This window comes from Falco biarmicus, chromosome Z (assembly GCF_023638135.1).
Source record: "Falco biarmicus isolate bFalBia1 chromosome Z, bFalBia1.pri, whole genome shotgun sequence".
In the NCBI taxonomy this organism is placed as follows: Eukaryota; Metazoa; Chordata; class Aves; order Falconiformes; family Falconidae; genus Falco; species Falco biarmicus.
Window position 1 is genome coordinate 151901 of NC_079311.1, and position 22239 is coordinate 174139.

Genomic DNA, 22239 nt, shown 5'->3' on the forward strand with positions numbered 1-22239 from the left:
CTGGGGTTACTTTCCAAGAAGTTGCAGGGGCTTTCTTAATCCGGGTATGGTGAATCCAAGAATTCTGTCCCTCAACCTTGATTGCAGTGTAGGTGGTGAGTAGGACTTGAAAAGGTCCGGTCCACTGTGGTTCCAGGGTTTTATCTGCAAAACACTTAACGTATACATAGTCTCCTGGTTGTATATCGTGAACAGGTCCATCCAGACCCCTACTGCGTGTTCCCATCACATGCTTCTCAATTCTTATTAATTGTTTGTTTAGTGCTACCATATAGGAAGTCATTGTTTCTTCACCAATCTGTGAAGACATCCCCTTTTGTACCCCATAGGGTCGTCCATATAAAATTTCAAATGGGCTAAGCCCCTCTTTTGCTCTCGGCCTAGTTCGAATTCATGTAAGAGCTAATGGCAAAGACTGGGGCCAAGTTAGATTTGTTTCTTGGCCTAACTTGACAATCTGTTGTTTGATTAGATGATTCATCTTTTCCACCTGGCCACTCGATTGTGGTCGGTATGAGGTATGTAATTGCCAATCTATTCCTAGATGGTGGCTGATCTGTTGCACTATTCTGGACACAAAATGTGGTCCTCTATCCGAGGACATTACCGCTGGGACTCCAAACCTAGGTATTATCTCTTGGAGTAGTATTTTGGTCACTTCCCGGGCTTAAGCAGTTCTGCATGGGAAGGCTTCTGGCCAACCTGAAAAGGTATCCATTAGTACCAATATCGATACCCCCCTTTTCTAGGAAGTTCTGAGAAATCGATCTGCCAATGTTGCCCTAGAACATTCCCTCTGCTAATGTTCCCTAGTTTTATTTTATTTGCTGTATTGGGATTATTGCGTAAACACATTTCACATTGCTGAGTCACCTGTTTTATTACAGTATACAAGTTTCACCCTTTCAATTTCTGATTTAGACTTTTATATAAAGTATCAGCTCCCCAATGCGTCTTATTAATAATAGGGCTGTGGTCCATATTAAATTGGATGGTACCACTATACAACCATCCCTTAAATAAGTCCACTTACTTAATTTTATTTTATAATTCATGTCCTGAATTACCTTTAAGTTTTCTTTAGAATAGTTTGGCTCTTGATCTGTACTTACAGTTTGGATTTTATCATCTGGTATTAAGGATAATTCCTCCTTTCCTACCTCCTCTGTTACTCGTCTGGCCTCATGGTCGGCCAGGCGGTTTCCAATTTCCAAATCAGTGCCTCAGAGTGGGCCATGCCTCACATCAAGGTCTGGCATGGCATTTGTTCCCACCGCTCAACGCCTGCTGGGTTGCAGCCAACAGCGGAGCTCAAGATTCTTCTTGGTGGCAAACACAGAGGCCAACCCAGTCTTGCCCTTGACTATGGTAGGAGGCACCTGACCAACCTTATTCCTTGTACTTCATTGTCAATGCAGTTTCATCTGCACATCCCATAACAAGTCACTGTCATGGCAAAACACACAGATTTACATTAGTAGAACTACTACAGAGTGTATTTTATTTCACTTTTTCTGCCAATATCCCCACAGCCTTGCTGACCAAGGGATATTGTTTTTATCTGAACTGAGCAAGCCTCCCCCTTATCATTTTACTGTAACAGGTAAAGCATTTTTCACCTTTCCTGGAATTTATTTTCAGATACACCTGGTTAAAAATTTCTCTTACTTCAGGGAGGTCCTCTTTTCCTCTTTTCTGTTGAATTAAAGATAAGCTCAATATTTCAATTACTTGATCATATTTAACTTTTAATTTCATTTCCCCTTCTTTAAACGTCTAGATGTTCTAATAAATCTCATCCCAACGAAGATTTTAGTGAATTTGGCCTTCTTATTTGTTTTTTTAGTTTGTACTTTAAAGGTTTCAGGATGTTTTCCTGGTGGCCAGCAGCTCCCACAACTGTAACAAATTTATTTATTTATTTATTTTACTGAAGTTTAACAAGTAAGTTGGTTTTGTATTCACTAAAATTCCACCTCATACCCATTCCCTGCCCTAGAAGGGCCGTTACCGGTCCTGTTGTACTGCAAATGCTGCAGCAATTGGGGTGACATTGTCAGGTCCTTCTGCTCAATTGTCAGCAATAGCAACCCCTCCTCCTCACCAGCAGAAGGGTTTGGGGCAGGAGATGCTCTTCCTGCTCTGCAGGTTACACAAACCTGCCTCTGCAGCAGCACTTCTGTTTTAACTCTTTCTTACCCTGAATGCAAATCTGCTACTTGTTGCTTTAAGTCTGTTGTTATTACGTATCATGCCGTTGCAGGCAAACAGAAAACATCCTGCCATGCATCCCAGCATGATTCAGTCGCACCTTCGAGGGGGTACAGGGGTTTGTACAAACTCACCCCAATACTTCAACACTTTCACAGGGTCTTTGATTCTTCACACACACACGCATGCCTCAGGTTTTACATACATAGTACAAGTTTTTAGATCTTACAACGTGTTTCATTCTGGTTGCTCCACAGAAGGAACCGCAACCTGAGCTTTTAAACACAGAAATTTCAACAAGAACATCTTTCTAGTTTAGGTCTCAGTTTTTCCCTATCCTTTCTAGAGCCACAATCAAAGATCAGGTGATGTTAATCCCGCACTCTTTTCTAGTGCTAGTACCATAGGATCCCGAGGGGGTACTAATCCACAGTCCTTTTGCCACTCAGGTTTGTCCTGGAGGACAAAGAACATGTCTGCATATGATACTTCATCCCATTTTCCCTCTGTCCTCAGAAACAACATTAATTGCAGGAGAGTGTTATAATCTAACGTTCCTCCCTCCTGAGGCCATTTCGCATCGCTCTCCAATTTATACAAAGGCCACCACTGATTACAATATTTAACCAATTTCCTTCTATTTTCGGTACCACCCTGTCCTACGATATCACTCCAATGTTTTAATATACAACCCAAAGGCGATTTTTCACAGGGCTTACTCCTTCCATTTCCCATTTTGCAATTTTAATTACTTTGTTTTTCTCCGGCCGCCTTAGCCACCCAAGGTCGGAAACGCGGATAGAGCTTTTACTCGTTTTGCACTCAAAAGCCTGTCTCAAGCACTCTTGCACTCACACTTAGTCAAAATAATTAAGCTATACACGGAAAATCAAAATGCGCATCTCAATCACACCATTCACACTCTCCGGGCAGCCCGCAGTCACACAAGCAGTATGTTATACGGTACCGTGCACTTATGTACAAACTCTTAGGAACACTAACAGTTCACAAAGTATGCATTTCAATGAACAATTGCCAAAAAACAAACAACAAACAAAAACCAATTTTTCCTGGTCTTAAGCAGAGTGTTAAGTTTTCCGCTATTTGCCACAAATTACCAGAATGTTAATATTTTTCAACATACATTTCATAACTCCGAGTTTTGAACATATAACAAGACAACACATAGAACAAACAAGACACAGAGCGCTATTTCAGTTGTTACATTCCAGGAATTCCCCAATTCTTAAGACAACCTAAAGGAAGTTTTTAGCTTCCTCTTTTCCCTACGCAAAAGTTTCCCTTTTACTTTTGCTGTGAGGTCCCTCTTGTTCCTGTGAGATTCCGCCTTATTCCGTCCCGCCCCCCGCTTTCCGTCACGAGGCCTCCGGGCTTTTAGGAATGGCAGTAACCTCGGGTTTGCTCGATCTGCCCTCAAGATCGCTAGCGGCCACCCCTTGGTCAGCAAACCCCCTCCCCAGGTACCTTTCCTCCTGGGGACTACGCTGCGCGCCGGACGTCTCCGTGCGTCTCACCAGCCGCCCCGTTACTAAACATACCGTTTTATCCGTGGATCCAGGGGTTTCTTTTCTGCTCCCGGGTGAACAGCTGAGAAGAGGAGGCTCCTCCGAGGAAATCTCCCGGGGCGCGCCTAGGAGCGTCCGCTCCGCAGCTGGTCCCTCAGCCGAGCAGAAATCCTCCTGCCTGGCTCGCCAAACTGACGTGCGGAATTAGACTCTATAACTCGAAAGTTATAAAGTAGGTATGTTTATTGCGCGCAGATGCACGGGGGATCGCTCCTCCACAAGCGTGCATACCCAAAGTGACGAACCATCTCACATTTATACAATGAACAAATGAATATTCAATTAACGCCTATACATATTTGTTACCTAAACCCCGCTTCGTATGTTAATTAGCTTATCAGTCCGTTTCCTGGAATGTGGTGGTCTTGCAGGTTTGTAGGTGATTCATGTTCTTGTGACCATCCGATCTTCTTCAGGTGATTCATGTCCTTGTGACCACCCGATCTTCTTCAGGTGATTGTGACCACCCAATCTTTTCCAGCAAGGAGTCTTAGCACTCCCTCCCTCTAGATAGCATTTGAATGTCTCTCATCTTTTCTTATTCTCTTTTAAATAGCCCCTTTGTTAGAGGAAGAGGGGCAGGCGTCTCCCCGTCTCCCCTTTGTTAGAGGAAGAGGGGCAGGCGTCTCCTCAAAACTGTGGTTGTCACCGCACCCATGACTAGTCACCATACCCACATTCCTTAAGCAGACACATACAATCACAATCCATGTCCATTATCCCCATTTCACATTATTTCTCCATATCACAGTGGTGTGGGACACAGTAGAGGGAGCCCGGGGTAGAAGAGGCGCTGCATGACAGCGACAGCAGCGGGGCCTGTGCAGGCTGGTGCTCCCTTGGCAGAACATCTGCGCTCGCCCTGCGGTAGAGGACGGGGAAGAGACAGAAGGCTGTTGCCCTGCAGTGCTCATGCACATGTGCAAGCCCACGTGTGCAGGTCCAACTTCTGTTAGTGAGGACTGGCAGGTTTCTTGGACAGGCACTGGGAAGGCAGTCAGGTGTCGGGTGGCCTGAGGGTCCTGACCTCTTCTTCCTCAGCCAAAGTGCCGCGAGTCCCAGAATCACACAATGGTCGTTGTTGGAGGGAACCTCTGGAGATTATCCAGTCCAACGCCCTGCAAAAGCAGGCTGTGCTAGAGCAGGTTGCACAAAATCCTGTGCAGGTGGTGCTGGAATGTCTCCAGAGGCCTCTCTGGGCAGCCGGTGCCAGTGATCTTAAGCTGGAGTGCTGTGCAAGGGTCCCTGTGCTGGTGGGGGGCAGTGCCTGGGCTAGCTGCAAGATCAAGGCACTGCAAAGGGGCAAGGAGATGATGAGCACAACAAGCCCATGCCACGCTCCCTGCCTCCCCACGTGACGGTGCCTGTGCCCAGGTCCCTGGTGGCTGTGGAGGCCACCTGGCACTGGGCACCCTTTCCCCTGGCTACCCGGAGGCTGCCTTAGGCTCTCTCTAGTCCACTCAGGCCCCCTTCTGAGGCCTTCGTTGCACCCCAGACCCCTCTGCAGAGCCTCAAGCCCTCAAAAAAAGCCCACCGGACGGGGGGCCTGGTCCCCTAGTCTCGACCATTCCACTCGAGTCCCCGCGGCACCTCTCCATAGGGGTCTGGTATGCCCCAGGCCTCCGGTTGCTCCTCTAGCGTGGCCGCTACTACAGCCAGGAGGCAGCCAGGGAGGGGGGCAACTGCCGAGCAGCAGCAGCAGCAGCCTCTTTGCTCCCACTCAAAGCTCAAGGCGCTCCCTGCAGCCACTGCAGCCGTAGGCTTGGGCTTGGAAACATGGTGCAGCTGTGAAAGCAGAGCAGCCTGGGGAAGCCCAGGAACTCCGTGGCGTGAGCAAAGGCCCCAGCTCGTGGATTTCCCCTGAAGCCCAGCTGGCCCTGAGAGGCCACTTTCAAGCTGGCTTGCGCCTCGTACAGAAGCCCACAGGGATGCCAGCAGGAGCCAGCCCAAGGCATTCTCTGCTTCCAACTGCCACCCCCAAGGCCCTGAGCCCTCCTATGACCTGCCTGCCTTCCTTCCACTGTTCCCTCATGCTTCTCTCGGAGCAGGCAGAGCTTCAGCCCTTTGCGGTGACCCTTTGTGCCCGACTTGGCAGCCTGCCTCCTTCGGCAGGTGCCGGCTCTGGAAGTCCTTGCCTCGCACAGGAGACTGCAGTGCACTGGCGCATGGTTAGCCATGCCAACGGAAACACTTTATTGCAAGAAGGCAGCCTGCTGAGTTCTGCCGTGAGCAGCGCGGGCAGGACAGAGCAGGCCTTTGTCACTGAGGCTGCCTTTCATCAGCAGGGATTGCCCCAGCAGGAAACGGTCGTCGTGCGCTGCAGCCTGCCCTGCATGCTCCTCACGGTGCTGCTCCAAGCTATTTCGCCCTTAGGTACTGCAGGAGCTCCTGCAGCCGAGTAAAGAAGTCCAGCAGCTTCTGGACTGGAAACGGGCAGGGTGGAAACCGGCTCGATTCTGTTGGCCTTGGCCTTGGCCTTGGCCTTGGCCTCTGAACGGGGGTGTAGGTGAAGACTGGCTGTGGCCTTGCAGTAGTGGTTACTGCTGGGCGCAGGCCCATCTGCGCCAGGATCCAGTCGTAGAAGTGCTGGGTGGAGGTGTAGACTCCGGGCTTCCTTGCTCTCGCACAGCCCGTCCCCCAGCTGGTCACGCCAACAAGCCAGAAGTAGTCGGCGCTCTTGTCTTGGCACACGAGAGGCCCACCGCTGTCCCCCTGCAGCACAGGAGAGAGGACGAAGGGGTTGTTGGGTGGCCACCGTCAGCCCGGTGGCTGGCTCCTTCTCTCTCACGGCACCTGCCAGAGCTGCATTCAGTGGCCAGCCAAGCTCTGTAGAAGCTTGCCTGGCAGGGGGCGGTGGGCCTGTAAGGCAGGGCTCGCTCTCACCGCTCTTCACGGTGGTGGTGAAGGTGTGTCAGACGGCTGGGATGGTGGAGCTGTGGGCTGCCAAGGGCACCGCGTGGGCCTTCTGGGCAGCGTGCCAAGCCTCCGGGACAAGGCGGGCAGGCCCTGGGCAAGGGCCTGCCCATGGGGAAGGGCGGGTAAGGCCCTCAGCGGTGGGGACCCAGCCATGGGAGTGTGAGTGGCCAGCAAAAGGCCGTGATGGCGCACGTTTGGGCGGTTGTGGCGGGGCTGCCTGTGCTGCCGGGGCTTGGCTTGTAGCACGCTCCTACCTGGCAGGTGTCGATGCCGCCCTGCGGATAGCCAGCACACATGTTGTGGGTGTGGATGGCCCCCCTGTACCAGCCGCTGCTGTTACAGACCCTGGCATCAATGAGGTGGACCTGGGCCTCCTGCAGCACGTATGCCGATCCTCCAGCTGTGAAGAGCACAGAAAGGAATGAACACCCAGCCGCTGATTGCCAGTTCTCCTCCCGCGTCTGGCTGAAGCGCTCCCCCGGGGCTCGGCTTTGCATGCCGACAGGCGCTGGACCGCTCTTGCCTTTCTGCCTTGCTCTGGGTCAATGGCTCCGGCCCCTCTCTGGAAGAGAGAGGCATATGCCCCCACAGCCTGACACTGGCTTTCGCCTCTGCCGTCAGGAAGCGCATCCTCCTTCCCCAAGCTGGCCAAGCTTGCACTGGCACCGCCACTGCGTTTGGGCCACTCACCTCTTGCTTTCCTGGCACCCCAGCCACTGACGTAGCAGGCTGTCAGCTCTGAGACTCTCAGCGAGGCGTCGGGCACACAGGCAAGCTGTACGTAGCTGTTGCACTGGACAGGCTGGTCCAGCTCCAGCAAGGCAATGTCGTTCCTCTGCGTGACGTTCCAGTAGTGCTGGTGAACCAGCAGCCGCCTGACGGCGCGCACCTGAGCCTCAGGGCCCAGCTGAGTCAGCTGGGTGGCACCGAGCACCACGCGCAAGACGGTGATGTCCCTGGAAGGCAGATGGAGAGAGGGCTCAGAGGGAGCGCAGCCACGTGCTGCAGCAGCCCGGCACTTGCCCTGCCTTCTGCTCGACGAGGGAGAGAGGCAAGCAGCGCTAGGGAGGCTGCGACTGCCCTCGCGTGCCTTGGGCTCAAGCAGCGTTGAGCGGCAGGCTGCTGGGAAGCAGTGGCACGAGCCCAGCCTTCTCCTGAGCAGCCTCTCGGCGGGGCTCCGGAGTGCCCAGGCACTGGGCGTCCTGCAGGGCAAGGGGACGGCAGTAGCACGTGCCGCTGCGCTCAGGGCACCTGCTAGTGTTGTGGGGCTAGCCCCGAGCCCTGGTCCTCCTTACCTGACCTCGATGAAGCAGTGGGCTGCTGTGAGGACCCACTGTGGGCTGATGAGGGAGCCCCCGCAGATGTGCGCCGTGCCTCCTTCCACGAGAGCCTGGATGCTGACGATCCAGGGCCAGGCCCCCGGCAGGGCATCTGTGCCACCCACGACGCGCGACATGCCGTAGTGCAAAGCCATGGGACGAAGCCCGCAGCTCCCTCTGTAACCAGAAACTCCTTACTGTGCTGCTGGGTGGCTTGCGCCGTTGCGGCTGAAGGCCAGCCGTCTTCCCTCCCCACAAGGCATGGCCAGACGGGCCGAGGAAACCCGTGGGGCCAAAACCCGCTCCCCTCGCCCCGCTTTCTGCTTCAGCCCGCAGACCAGTTGTGCCGGCGGCCTGGCTGCTGTCAAGGCACTGAGCCTCCCACATGGCTTTCAGGAACCTGGGGGGTGGCCACGGGGGACAAGCAGGCCCCCTCCAGTGAAGCCCACAAGGCTTGCCCAACTCCCTCCCAGAGCCTCGGGCCACTTACCCACAGCTGTCCCATGTGCCGTGCACAGGACAGCACACGGCCAGCAGGACAACGAGGAGACGCAGAAAATCCATCGCTGCCAGCGACATGTGGCAGCTGCAAGGACGAGGGCTTGTCGCCACCAGTACGGCTGCCGACGGACTGCCCGCAGGATTCCCGTTGCCCGGGGTTCCCTTGGACGTGGGACTGATGTCACAGAGTGCCTGGTTCCGGGTGCTGGGCGTGGTGGTGTCGGGGGGGGGGTGGGGGGGGGTGGGGCAGGGGGGGTGGGGCGGGGGGGTGAGGGTAGGGAGGGGAGGCAATAGGAGGGGTTCCAAGCAGGAGTGGAGGCAGAAGCTGGGATCACTTTGCCTTTGCAGTCTATGAAATCTGCTGGTTTGATGGTACGAACTTGTTACTGAATTGATCGTAAAAATCCCCAAAAGATATTTAGAGTGGACTGGAGGTGTTCCACATGTTGTGATAGCCCCTGTACAACAATTTTGCGCTGAATGGGCGCTGTCAGACTCTACTGCCCTTCAAGTGGCTCTTGGCAATTTTCAAGGGCAAGTTCAGTACCATCATCCACCTCATCCACTTTGGGCAATGACTGTAGATCTAACTTTGCAGCCACGGCAACTGAGTTGGAGACCACCAATCAAAGGTGATACGGTATTTACAGATGGGTCTGGAAAAGTGGGAAAAGCCGCAGTGGCTTGGAAAAAAATGGGCAATGGCCTTCCCAAATTGTGCATCAGGAAGGATCATCGCAAGTCATGGCGTTGCGGGCTGCGGCCTTGGCATTTCTTTATTTCCCAGGCCCTGTTAATCTCATTACTGATTCAGCCTGTGTGGCAGCCCTCCTTTCCCAGTTGGAGCTGGCTGTCCATGGCCGTATCACCCATCCTAAGCTTTTTGGCAATTTTGACTGTAGTTCGGGAAGGGATTTGGAAACGCCGTTCTCCATTCTATGTTATGCATGTTACAGCCACACTTCCCTACGCGGTTCTGCAATCGATGGCAATGCTGGAGTTGATTCTCCAGGTTCTGTGGCTCTGTCGGTGCCTGTTCCTGAGGCCCACCTGCAGGTCATGTTAGCCCACCAATTTTACCATCAGAATTGGCGATTCTTGTATCAACAGTTTGGCCAACCGCCAGAGTGTAAAGTGTTACCAGCAGGTACAGTGTAGGGCAACTTGCAGTGGAGATGGCCCAGGGCTGCAGCAGGGCTGAATGGCCCCACAGGGGACTGGGGCCTCTGTCCCCCTGGCAATGGCAGTTGCCCATGTCATCAAGGCCTGTGAGAGGAAACTTGATTTGGAGGGTCTTATGTTCTGCCTGTAATAAGTAACTAAGGGTAATTTGCTGATCAAATGGACTTTTAACAAAAGGAATGATCTTGCTGCAAGAGATTTGAGAACGTTCTGTCTGGCGAGAAATGAGTTAACTGTTAACCATGAGGTTGCGAGATGTACCTTCACAAGGCCAATGTTAAACCATAATCTCATGTTACTATGACAACCTTTGTCTTCGTCTAGACCTTAGTGTAAAAATAGATTAGTTTTGTAATATACAGCTTCTTGCTACAGGACTGAGAGCATAACTGTTTGCTTAAACCAGCCTTGAAGTTGAGAATAAAAGGGCTGTGTTACTTGTCAGAATTTGCGAGCCTGGATGGAGCTGTGACTCCCCGGCCGCCCAGCACGCTGTTTTTGCTTTCCTGTCTTAATAAATACTTAGTGAATTTATTTCGGACTCTAGTTATTTCAAATTCAACTATAACAAATTTGGTGCCATGACTTGGATCCAGACAGCCGACTTGGACTTCAACTCTGGGAGTGCACTCCATCTTCGGATGGTCCCCGAGGAGGTTCCGACTTAGCTCACCTGGATTTTCCGAACTGAGTGAGGAATGCAAAAAGAAAGATATAGGAGGTACTGCAGTTCCCCGTAATTTTTGTGCACAAAGAGCCGGACAAAGACTCGGGAGTGAGTGAGTATATTGTGGTTCCATTGGGTTGGGGATTGGGTACCCGGAGTGCGAGTGACTGAGATGTCCACCAGACTTAGTAGTCCACCAGGTGAAGCGAGTGTGGACCTCCTTGTAGTGCGGTTCCCATTGTCCGTGAGGGCGTGGGCCACGAACGGAGGGAAGCAAGTGAATTTTGTGTGAAAGAAGGCACTCTCGGAAGATGGGCCATAAAAGAGTAAGGCTTCTCTTCCATGCAGGAGGTATGGGGTGGGGGTGGGCTCCCTGATATACCCCAGGATAGCCCGTTAGGCCTAATGATTCAATATTGGGACACCTCCCCTTCTCGAAAGGGGAAGTCCAGGGAAAAAATGATCCATTATTGTATGGAAGTATGGGGAGGAAAACAAATAAGAAAGGATTTATATTGGCCTTTTTTTTGATCCCTTCAGAACTGGATATGTCAACAACTGAATATATATGTTAACAATAAACAACCATTTAATAAGGAGGAGAGTGAATATGCCTTTTTATGGATCCTGGGTACAGCCCAGACTGCTAATTTGTTCCCATTAAAAGAAAATAAAAAGGATAGGAAGAGAAGGCGGGAGGAAGACGAACTTCCAGTATCTCCCCCACCCTATATTCCCCCTCCTCCATCACCACAGGGTCCTGATCCTCCTCCAACAGCACCCCCCCCAATCTGAGGAAGAGGCCTCTCCTAATCGAATAATGACTAGAAGTCAAACTAGAGAAAGGAGGGAGGAAAATCTATTATATCCATTAAGGGAGACTGCTATGGGGGGACCACAACCCACAGTCAGATTTGTATCTGTACCCCTCAACTCTGGGGATGTGAGAGAATTTACGAAAGAAATGGGATGCTTGTTAGAAGACCCATTAGGGGTAGCAGAATGTTTTGATCAATTCCTTGGCCCTAACATTTATACTTGGGACGAGATGGAGGCTATTTTAAAGATCTTGTTTACAAATGAAGAACGAGGGATAATCAGAATGGCAGGCATGAGACACTGGGATCAGAGACACCAACATGGCCCAGCTGGAGATTTAAAATGGCCCTTACAGCGGCCCATTTGGGACAATCAAGATCCCACACATAGAAATAATATAGTCGATCTCCGGTATATGATAATTCAGGGAATTAGGGACTCTGTACCCAGAGGACAAAATATTAATAAAGCCTTCAGTGAACAACAGAAAAAAGATGAAACCCCCACCGAATGGCTAGAAAGGTTGAGAAAGAGTTTCCAGCTATATTCTGGACTAGACCCTGATAGTCAAGTGGGTCAAGCCCTGCTGAAAACTCAGTTTGTGGCTATATCTTGCATCGATATAAGGAAAAAGTTAGAGAGTCAGAAGAGATAGGCTAGAATCTTGGTGGCAGCTGTAAGAGAAGGACAAAATTTGGACAGGAGAGGAGAAAGGCCCCAGAAGGGCCCAGAAAATCCTAAAAGAAAGGGATTTGGCTCACAAGATGTAGAGTGTTTCTATTGCTGCAAGAGGGCGGCATTTGCAAAGGAATTGTCGAAAAAGGAGACTGGATGAAAAAAGTCTTTAAAGAAGATTATGGGGGGTCAGGGGCTCTATTTGCTGGGGACCCCTAAGGTTACCGAGCCCTTGATAAAATTAAAATTGAGTCCTCAGCATGAAGTGTAACAGAAAATATTTTAGAACTCACAAAAAGGAGACAGGAATTAAAAAAGAAGGGTTTGGTAGTACAAAGACCTCCTTTGGATATTTCCATACTCAACCTGGAGACCAGGTATTGATAAAAACTTGGAAAGAAACTTCTCTAACACCCTGTCAGGAAGGACCTTTTGTTGTTTTACTTATCACAGATACAGCTGTACGAACAGCGGAAAAAGGATGGACTCATGCCAGCAGAATTAAGGGACCTATCTTCCCAGAGATATCAATGGTTCCAAATACCACCTGGAATTACCCTGTGAAAGGTATATTTTGCACCCTGGAGTGAAGAACAAATACCTGACCAAACAGGGGGAGCTGGACTATACAAACTGACAGGAACTCCTCAGGTTTTTCCCTTTTGCTGTGAGACAGAGACAGATACACCCAAATCACCCGGTATAGGAGACATCCGTGGAATACCCTGTTTAAAACACCCTACTTCCGAACATTTATGCTGGGTTGTTTGCCAGTGTTTAAATTGTGATAAAAAGTCATCTTGCATTTCAATTAAGAGACAATTTGTAAATTATTTTGTGGATGGGAACTGTCAATACCTGAACTTTGGGAAGTATATGAAATAGACTGGTATAGAGTTTTAGGACAGTGTACTATAAGATCCTGGAAACGGGCACAACAACCAAACAGGTGGAAATATATTTGAAGATAACTAACCCTTTAGACCTTGGAAATTATTGACAGAATAACAGCAAAATTCCCCTGAAGACTACCTGCTGCTGCCGAGAAGATATTGATACCCGTTGCTCTCTGCAAAAGAGTAGACGAGGAAAGGCAGAGAGGTACTAACAGTGGGGAAATGAAGGCTGTTATCCTGATAATAATATTAATTACCACGACTTTCGAAAATGAACATCAACCCTTCAATTGGACCTTAGGTTCGATTGGAAGGTTCTGTTATATTGAAAACTAATGTTACAGCCGGTCCTCCAAGTTTCTTAGTATATCTCTGTGATTCAGTGCCCACACAACCATGTCTTAACCAGAGGGCTCATTACTTTTGTCCAAACTCAAACCCAGGAAAAATGTACTGTAATTTTCCAAATAATTTTGTTATTGACTCTGACCTTTGGACCCTGTCTCATCAATAAATTTGTAACTTTTGTTAAAAGCAGGTTAGAAAAAGTGCAGCTAACGGTAATGAAACAATCAGAAATAGAAATTAAAATTATACCAAATGAACGTCCCGAATCAGATGCGGCTTGTGACGTATTGTCTAGATTTAGTCAGCAAATCACTTATAAATAAAAGAAGGGGGCAATTGTAATAAGTAACTAAGGGTAATTTGCTGATTAAATGGGCTTTTAACAAAAGGAATGATCTTGCTGCAAGAGATTTGAGAACCTTCAGTCTGGCGAGAAATGAGTTAACTGTTAACCATGAGGTTGCGAGATGTACCTTCACAAGGCCAATGTTAAACCATAATCTCATGTTACTATGACAACCTTTGTCTTCGTCTAGACCTTAGTGTAAAAATAGATTAGTTTTGTAATATACAGCTTCTTGCTACAGGACTGAGAGCATAACTGTTTGCTTAAACCAGCCTTGAAGTTGAGAATAAAAGGGCTGTGTTACTTGTCAGAATTTGCGAGCCTGGATGGAGCTGTGGCTCCCCGGCCGCCCAGCACACTGTTTTTGCTTTCCTGCCTTAATAAATACTTAGTGAATTTATTTCGGACTCTAGTTATTTCAAATTCAACTATAACAGGCCCCAGCATCATCCATGCTGTAGGTGTGTGGGTCTCTAGGCACAACCATAGACAAAGTCTAACCTGTCCATGGACCTTGTTGAATCAAAATTTTCAGGCTCACATCCCAGTTTGATTCTTGATGGGGTGGCCAATGAAAGGACTTCATGGCCCTCCAAGTCCTAGGACCTTTCTGCTTCCTTTCTTCTCATCTCTTCATCAGTTGATGGGAAGAGGGGAAGGAAGAGCAGGTCATCTGGGTGTCACGGACTGAAAGGGGGGAGCAAAACTATTACCTTCAGCTCTTTCCCAGAGGCCTTAAATCTTCCATAGAACTGGAAAGCACTGACATTCTTCCACCACCCCCACTTTTAGCAAAGAAGTTCATACTATCCAAGCAGAGCATTTGTTTGCATTCTGTTTACAGCTTCAAGCATCCCATGGTGTGGAGGCTGGTCATTGCGTTATCTCCTGCCAAGAACATTCTTATTTACACATCTGACAATTGCCTATCACATTCCTGCCAGGCACCACAGTTCCAAGACTGGCTTCATCCTCCTGACCACCTCCCCGTTGGGACTGGCAGGTCACTAGGAGGCTCCCAAGGCCTTCCCTTGTGCAGGCAGAACAAGGGCCTTGCCCTCAGTTTCCCCTCCACAGGAAAGTGTTCCAGCCCCTGAACATCTCAGTGACTCTTGACCGAACTCACTCCCAGTCATACACATCTTCCTTGCTGTTATGGGTCCTGTCTCGAGGCCTCAGTCCCTTCCCAGTCAAGGCCCAAAAATGAACACAGCAGTCTACACATGGTGTAATGGGCGATGAGCAAGGGGACACCATCTCTTCCCTCACTCTCTTGGCAAGGCACCTCTTCATACGCTCCAGGACACTGCTGTCTGCCTCTACTACCAGGTCACGGGGTGGGATTGTGTTTTGCCTTCTGTGCCCCAGCAGCACCGGGGCCTTTTCTGCACAGACACTCCCCAGCCAGGCAGGTCCCAGGCCCTGCAGCTGCAGGGTGTTAGTCCATCCGAGGGAGGTGCAGACTCTGCCCTTGGTCCGTCCTGCATCTGTGCAGCTCCTGACAGGGCAGCCATCCCACCTGCCAGGTTTTCCCTGGATGGCATCCCTAGGGCACAGGAATGGGCCTCCGAAGTCGGGGCCATCACCAGACATTGTGGCAGTTGCCTCCACTGGGCCATGTGTACAGCTCCTAAACTGTACCGCACACAGAACAGTCCCCTGTGCTGCCCACAATGCCCCAGTATGTCCCAGTGTCCGCCAGGTGGGGTGTGAGCCCTTCCCCACTGCTCTCTCAGCCTGACCATCCAGCTGGTGTTTTACCCATCTCTTTCTGTATGCACCCAGAGTGTCATGGCCTCACGTGGGCAGAACACTGAGGGAGACCATGGCCAGAGTTTTGCTGAAGCTGAGGGAAATGACATCCGCTTTGGAGCTCCTCACACACAACTGCAGGCTGTCAGGTTGGCGAGGTGTGATTTACCCTTGGGAAATCCACCTGGACAGTTACTCTCTCAGGTGCCAGGAATGTCACCCAGGAGGACTCTAACTGGTGGCACACCCCTCATCAGTGGGGGTTTGTGCAGCCTGTGGTTCCCCAGCTGCACTTATGGACTCCTTCGAAGACAGTTGCAACACTTGCTTGTCCTTTCTCATAAGTGACCCCTGACAATTCAAAGAGCTTTCAAATGTGATACTTCAAAGAAATAGTGATTTTATACCAGAACTTCACCATTATTATTACAGTTATACCACGTCCTTAATTTCTCTCATCTTTAACATATTTGCACCTGACCAGAGGACATATATGACTTCTGAAGTCTTCTTTTCAGCAGATTGTCTCAGCAAAGGTCTTTCAGTTATTCACCAGTTTTCTCCTCCCCTTATTCTTTGGTATTTTAGGTACCTCTCACCTGTGCTGCTGTATTTAGCTTCAGGAAGGAAAAGCTTGCATGTCTCCCCACAGCTGATCTGTCTCCATAACCAACTCTTTCCTTGTGTTTAGATCTATATTTCCGTATCTACCAGCCTAAAAGATTTCTTATAAGAGTGTCCCTTGCAGAAAGGCAACCTCATAAGAGAAAGCTCGAATTTGGCATATGCTTGTGGAGGGTGTTTTCTTATTTATGACACTTGATCATTCTTCACGTTGCTTGCAGATATGAAAAATTCTTCTGCGCCTGTGTGCAGCCAGAGCTCTAAGGCAAACAGGTGGGAGATGGTGCAAAGGAGCTCTAGCAACCATCAGCATAATTGAGGGGAGAAGTCTGATGTAAGGAGAAGGGATGTAAGTCCCAGGGAACAATGAGAAAAGGGGTGGGCTTGGGGACATTGAGAGAAAAGTTGTCCATCCTGTGTCAGACCTCAACGGACTGTGTTTCCTACCACTCCAGACCTCCTGAGGAGACACTCTGCATCATTATCACTTGGAGAATGCTGCTAGAACCTCCCCTCTAACCCCTAATATAAATTAATTATTTTCAGTTGCAATTTGAACTCCTCTCTCTTATCTACCTGAATAGAACAGCTCCAATTAGCTATACAGGTCTCCAAGACTGGAAGGAAATGACAAAAAGATAAATACCTCATTAGGGCACTGGGAGTTCCTGCCATGAACCTGAGCTACTGAGTAAAGACTGAACCAGCAACTGAAGGAATGCGAGTCAGAAGCAATACTGAAAATACCTTCAGACATTAATGGGTCCCGCTGAGGGCCTTTACTGACAAAGTGTCCCCATGGACTCGTTAAAGTAGCTAATTAGAGGCCAGAACTGCAAGTAGGCAAAGGTACTGTGTCAGTGGTTGTAATGCTGCAAAATCCATATATTTTTTTTTTTTAATGAAGCAGAAAGGCCAAGCCCTGACCCACAAGCCCTTGGAGGGCAGAACATAAGACCTTCCAAATCAAGTTTCATCTCCCAGGCCTTGATGACATGGGCAACTGCCATTGCCAGGGGGACAAAGGCCTCAGTCCCCTGTGGGGCCATTCAGCCCTGCTGCAGCCCTGGGCCATCTCCACTGCAAGTTGCCCTACACTGTCCATGCTGGTACCACTTTACACTCTGGCGGTTGGCACATTTCTTTCTTTCCCACCCAGCCCTCACACCCTTGCTTGTCTGCCTTCACTGATGTCTCTGCACTCATCCCTGATTCTTCTTTGAAGGTCAAAGCCATGGGCTGATCCAGGCTCCCTCTGGGTGAACTGTGGCATCACAGATCAACCCTCAGAGGGACAGTTTTTTTCCTCACATCCAATCTTATCCTTCCAAGTTGCACTTTGTGGAGGTTGTCTCTTTCTCCCACTATCAGGGATGACTCCCTTATCTCTGACATCTCTGACACCCCGCTTCAAGCAGATGCATGCATCTATTGTGGTGCCCTGAGGCTCCACTTTGCCCGTTTCAAGAAACCCAGGACCTTCAGTCTCTCGCCACAGGCTCCAAACTCCATCCAGGCAGGTTATCCCCCACAGCCTCTCCAGTTTTTCCCCACTGCTCCAGAATGAGAAAACTCAAAGCCCAGACACAGATAATCCCAATGAGGCCACGACAGTGCTGTGTCAGGGGTGATGATGCTGAGTCAAGGGGGATGATAAATCCCTTGTCTGAGTGGCCACACACCCCCTAATTCAGCCCCACATGCAGATGGCCTTAGATGTGCTGAGCATGCAAGAGTAGCTCCTAAGCATCCCTCCTAATACTCAGGTCCGTCTTCTCCTTGGGTTTGTACCTCAGCCACTCAGGTGCCCTCATGGGTGGGGTTATTCTGCCCCCATAAAGGGCTGACCATGACTACTTGGAAAACCTCTGAGGTCCCAATTTCACAATCCCAGTGTTTTGGAAGGTGCTACTTGGACCAGCTTTTGATATGTGCATGGACATGGCTCACCCTGCTCTGTGTGCCTCTGGCAAGGTAACAGCATAAGGAACTGCAGGATGCCACAGATAATGAAGGGAGGCAGTGCTTCAATGGTAATGCTGACCTTGGTAGGCACTCCCATGGTGAAGAGCTCAGAATCACCAAAGGAAGACAGACAATGTCCAGGGAGGAAAGGGAAAGGAGAAGTGGGCTGCTTGCATGGGAGGATACAAGGGTGGTCAATGAGAATCAATTGTGTATGGGAAAAGAGGTACAAAAGAAGGAAAGGGTGAGGAACAGGAATCAGTCAGGGCTGTTTGGGGGTACCTGCCAAGCAGCCCTGCATCTGAGCTACAAAGCTTGGAGTGGGAAGAGAAAGTCACATGTCATCTGACCAACTTTCTGTTTAACTTCAACAGTCACCGGGAACCTAAGTGGTTTCCATCCCATCATGAAGGTAAGATCCATGGTGGATGGAGATGCAGAATCATTCATGCTGGAAGGGACCTCAGGAGATGTCCAGGCCAATGTGCTGCTCACAGCAGGATCAGCGATAGGGTCAGAGCAAGTAGCTCAGGCTTTCCTTCAAGTGGGTCTTGAAAAGCTCAAAGGATGGACATGGCACAAGGTCTCTGGGACATCTGCTCCACTGCTTGACTGTCTTCATGGGGAGAAAGATTGTCTTCCCTTGCTTCAGCTGATGCCCGTTGGCCCTCATCCTCCCATCATGCACAAGAAGCATAAACCTGTTTGCCTTTTCTTGCTGATATGACCCAAGACCACATGGGAAAGCTGTTATTAGGAGTCTCCAAAACCTTCTTTTCTCCTGGCATCCTGGCTGCATTAGGAAGAGCTCTGCCCAAGAGTTGGTGGAGGTGATCTTTCCTCTCTACTCAGCCCTGCTACAATTTGTCTTGCTGACTTCCCTTGCTTTCTACCCTACCACCTTCACCCATACTTGACTCAAAGTTGTCATCTAGAATTTTCACCACTCCTGCCAACTTTTTGTTCAAAAAAAGTCCTGCAGAGCATTTGCACCATGTTGGTCAGGGATCATCTTCCACTTTCTCTTCAACCAAGGCCTTCAAGTACAGGTCCCATTCTCTAGCGGTATAAAGGAGACATTGTCCTCCTTCTAACTTTCATCAGGAGGTTTGGAGATACTGAGCAGAAGACCATTGTAAATGGAGGAGTTAGTGATGACTGTCACAGGAAACCTGAACAGGCCTGTGCTGTGCTCCATGTACCTCTTGGCCTTCAGGCTGTGCTGTGCTGAGTGTGTCCCTGGGTTGCAGAATAAGCCATATTGGAAGAAGAAATCTGCAGGAAGCTGCTGGTGAATGGCCAACCGCTCGCCCTTACCTTTACCTGGGACTGCAGTTACCAACTCCCAAGTGAACATCTCCTCTTAGAACACGAGAAGTGATGACTAGAATGGGTTTCCCTGGCAGAAAACACTTCAAGATCTCACAGGAGACAATGTGGGATAAGCCTTCTGCAGGCAGGATCTGCACAACTTGCTGCACCACTCTCCCACCTCTGTAAATTCCATGTTCCTGGCGTCGGAAGGGACGGCATACAGCTGACACGATTGTCTCTGTGTGTAGAGTTTGCTCTAACCAAGGCCATTTGAAATGACACTTTGTCTCAGAGTCCAAGTGCCTTTCTTACTGCAGCCATAACCAGCTGGGCTGCTGATGGCCAATCCCCCAAGGAAACTGGACACTCCAGGGACCTCAAACTTGCCTTCATGGCCACGTGCCTCCTAGTGGCCTATGAGCTTCTCGGATGTAATGGATGTCATAATGATAGCCCAGATCATCAGCCTTCTTGTGGCCTTGGTTACTCCTTGGTTAGCGGTTCCTGAATTGTAGAGGGCAGTGATAAAGAGATGCACAAAAGTTATAAGAGATGGCCAAGGACCCTGCAGGTGCCATGAAGGCTTTGCAGGAAGGAGTTTGAGGAATAGCCCCTATAGCTGTGCAAAATGGAATGGCATTAGATATGAAGCTGGCGTCTCAAGGCAGAGTCTGTGCTGTTGTTAATACCAGTTGTTGCGTATATGTATATCAAAGTGGGAGAATTTCTACAGATATAGAAAAGATTTGGAAACATCCTAATATTTGTCATGATTCCTAGAAAGTTCACACCTTCTCTGGAATTCAAGACATTTGTTGTATGCTGACGTCCTGGTTTCCTGATTTACAGCTCTGGGTTAAGAAGTTCATCTCCAGATGCCTTTCTCCTCTTCCTCTATGATCACTCCAACCCATTCTACCGATGTAGCTTCTGCTTTAAGATTTAGAGAGGAAAAGTTGGACTGTCTTTCAGTAGTGTCTCTAATATTCCCTATGGGCAACTCTTCAGTTGTGGCAATGGGCCTCATGGGGATCTGCATGAACTAGCAATAATACAGCTGAGAAATGTATTTTTTATTTATTAATTTCTATCCCAGTCCCCTCACCACCACCACCATCTACCATTCCCTGTTAGCAATCCCTCTTTTAGTTCTGTTTACAAGCAGCCAATAATTATTGCCAAGAACTTGCTATATTCATAGTGAGGCTGGAGATGTGAAGAGCAAGACTGTCCACACAGTATTTAGCTCCAGGAACTGCTTTCCCTACCTGTCCACACCTCCTCAGGAGACACTCTGCATCAAGAGCAATTGGAAAAGCCTTCTATCACTTCTCCAAAGTGTTCATTACCTGCCTTTCTCTTTCACTATACTGCTGAAACTTACCTCACTAAGTGTACCAGCCAAACTTGAAAACCAGATGTCCCTGATGGAGGAGACAGGGCTCCTAAGGGCTTTCTGCCTCGTAATGAGCCCAGGGTGTCTGTGGTGCTGTGAACTTGAGGTGTTCAGAGGAGACTGAGGAAAACTCTCAAGAACACCAAGTTAGGAGCAAACCCCAAAGTCGCTAGAAGCATTAACAAGCCCCACTGAGGGCCATGACTGAGAAAGCCTCCCCATGGCCTTGTTAGAGCCCATCCTTGGAGGCTGTGAGTGCAGGTAGGCAAAGGGGCTGTGCAGGCAGCTCTGCTGCTGAGCAAAGCCTTGGCTTGCTTGCTTGCTTGATGAAGCAGAAAGGCCAAGCCATGACCTTCAGCCTGTGGGAAGGTCAGTGCTGTCCCTCACAGAGGGCTCAGGGCTCTTCCTGGGGACCATGGAAGGTGGGGGATCCAATGCCATGTTAAGGACAACAATGGCACAACAACTTCCAGCTTCCCCATGGGGCTGCAAGGAGGCAATGATGCTCTAGTGCCATGAGGACAACTTGTCTTCTCACAGGCCTCAGTGTCAGAAACAGCTGCCATAGCCAAGGGGACAAAGAGCTGGGTTCTCTTCAGGCTTTCCAGCCTTGCTAAAACCCTTTTCCATCTCCACCGCAGGCTGTTCTACATGGTTGGACAACTGCCCCTGTTTCCGTGCAGGCTGTAGGCACCATCTCGCTGCCCTGCCTTGCTCTCACCCCAACAGTTCTATGTGTTCACTGAGGTACTTCCACTCTCACTGGCTCTTCCTTGAAACACAAAGCCATGGGCTGATCCAGATTCCCTCTGGCTGAGCTCTTGCACCACAGCAGGACCCTTGGAGTGACAGTTGTTCCTCCTGATAGCCACTCTCCATTTTCAATATTACACTTTGTGAAATCTTTTCCTCTTTCCTGCTTTTTCCCACTACCCAGGAAAGCTTTACGGTCGCAGGAACCCCCCTTTATGCAGGGAACCAACACTGTTTGCTTCTTCTGGTGGTCTTTCCCCTTACCACAGAGAAACAATCTCCACATGGTCTTCTACACCACATGCCTGCTGCTGTCTTGTCATGTACACAGGCAAAATGGACATGACAATCTGTATCCCAGGCCTTTTCCTGGAGAGGACCTATGCTCTACCTTGGCAGAGGGACTTCCCTAGCCACATGTTCCTGTTGCTGGCCTGTCACCTCCAGAGACAGAGCTGGCCTCACAGGCCCCTTCACAGCCATGAACTTCCTCCTGCATTAGGGGTTCCTGAGACTCAAATGCCCTCCTAATACCATACCTCCCCATCACCCTCTTTCTGGCCCACCACCTGACCATAGAAAAGCAGGCTTGCTTCTTCCTGATTGATCAAATACATTTCACAAAAGTAATTTGAATGGAGAAACATTCTTCACATGAACTCCTGTATTGGTGCTGACACAATTTATATATGCTTTTCTAGCTCTATGGATTCTTTTCAGGTTGGACTGACCTCTGGATATCATCTAGTCCAACCCCCATACTAAGGCAGGGTGAGCTAGACCAGCTTTCTCAGCATCTGGTCTAGGTAGGCTTGCAATATCATAGAATCATAGAAACAGAGAGTCATTTAGAATGGAAAAGACCTCAAGGATCATCAAACCCACCTGTTACCTCAGGACAGCCAATTCCATCACTAAATCCTGTTCCCAAGCACTGCATTTATATATTTCTGAAACACCTCCAGGGCT

At 49.5% G+C, this 22239-nt stretch overlaps 1 protein-coding gene across 1 annotated transcript; it reads right to left on the reverse strand.

The window, feature by feature from the left end:
• Window positions 1-6155: 6155 nt before the first annotated feature.
• Window positions 6156-9594, reverse strand: LOC130142676 (acrosin-like). Its single transcript, XM_056324984.1, has 5 exons — window positions 9584-9594; window positions 8009-8209; window positions 7386-7669; window positions 6968-7107; window positions 6156-6509 (listed from the first exon to the last, which is right to left on the reverse strand). Exons 1-5 carry the CDS (start codon window positions 9592-9594, stop codon window positions 6156-6158), a joined length of 990 nt encoding a protein of 329 aa, XP_056180959.1.
• Between the last annotated feature and the right edge of the window lie 12645 nt (window positions 9595-22239).

Coding starts and splice junctions, on each gene's coding strand:
- LOC130142676 (XM_056324984.1), bottom strand. Junction 7,108..7,385: donor AGGTGAGTGGCCCAAACGCA/GTGGCGGTGCCA, acceptor TCACAGCTGGAG/GATCGGCATACGTGCTGCAG. Junction 6,510..6,967: donor GCGGCATCGACACCTGCCAG/GTAGGAGCGTGC, acceptor CCTGTGCTGCAG/GGGGACAGCGGTGGGCCTCT.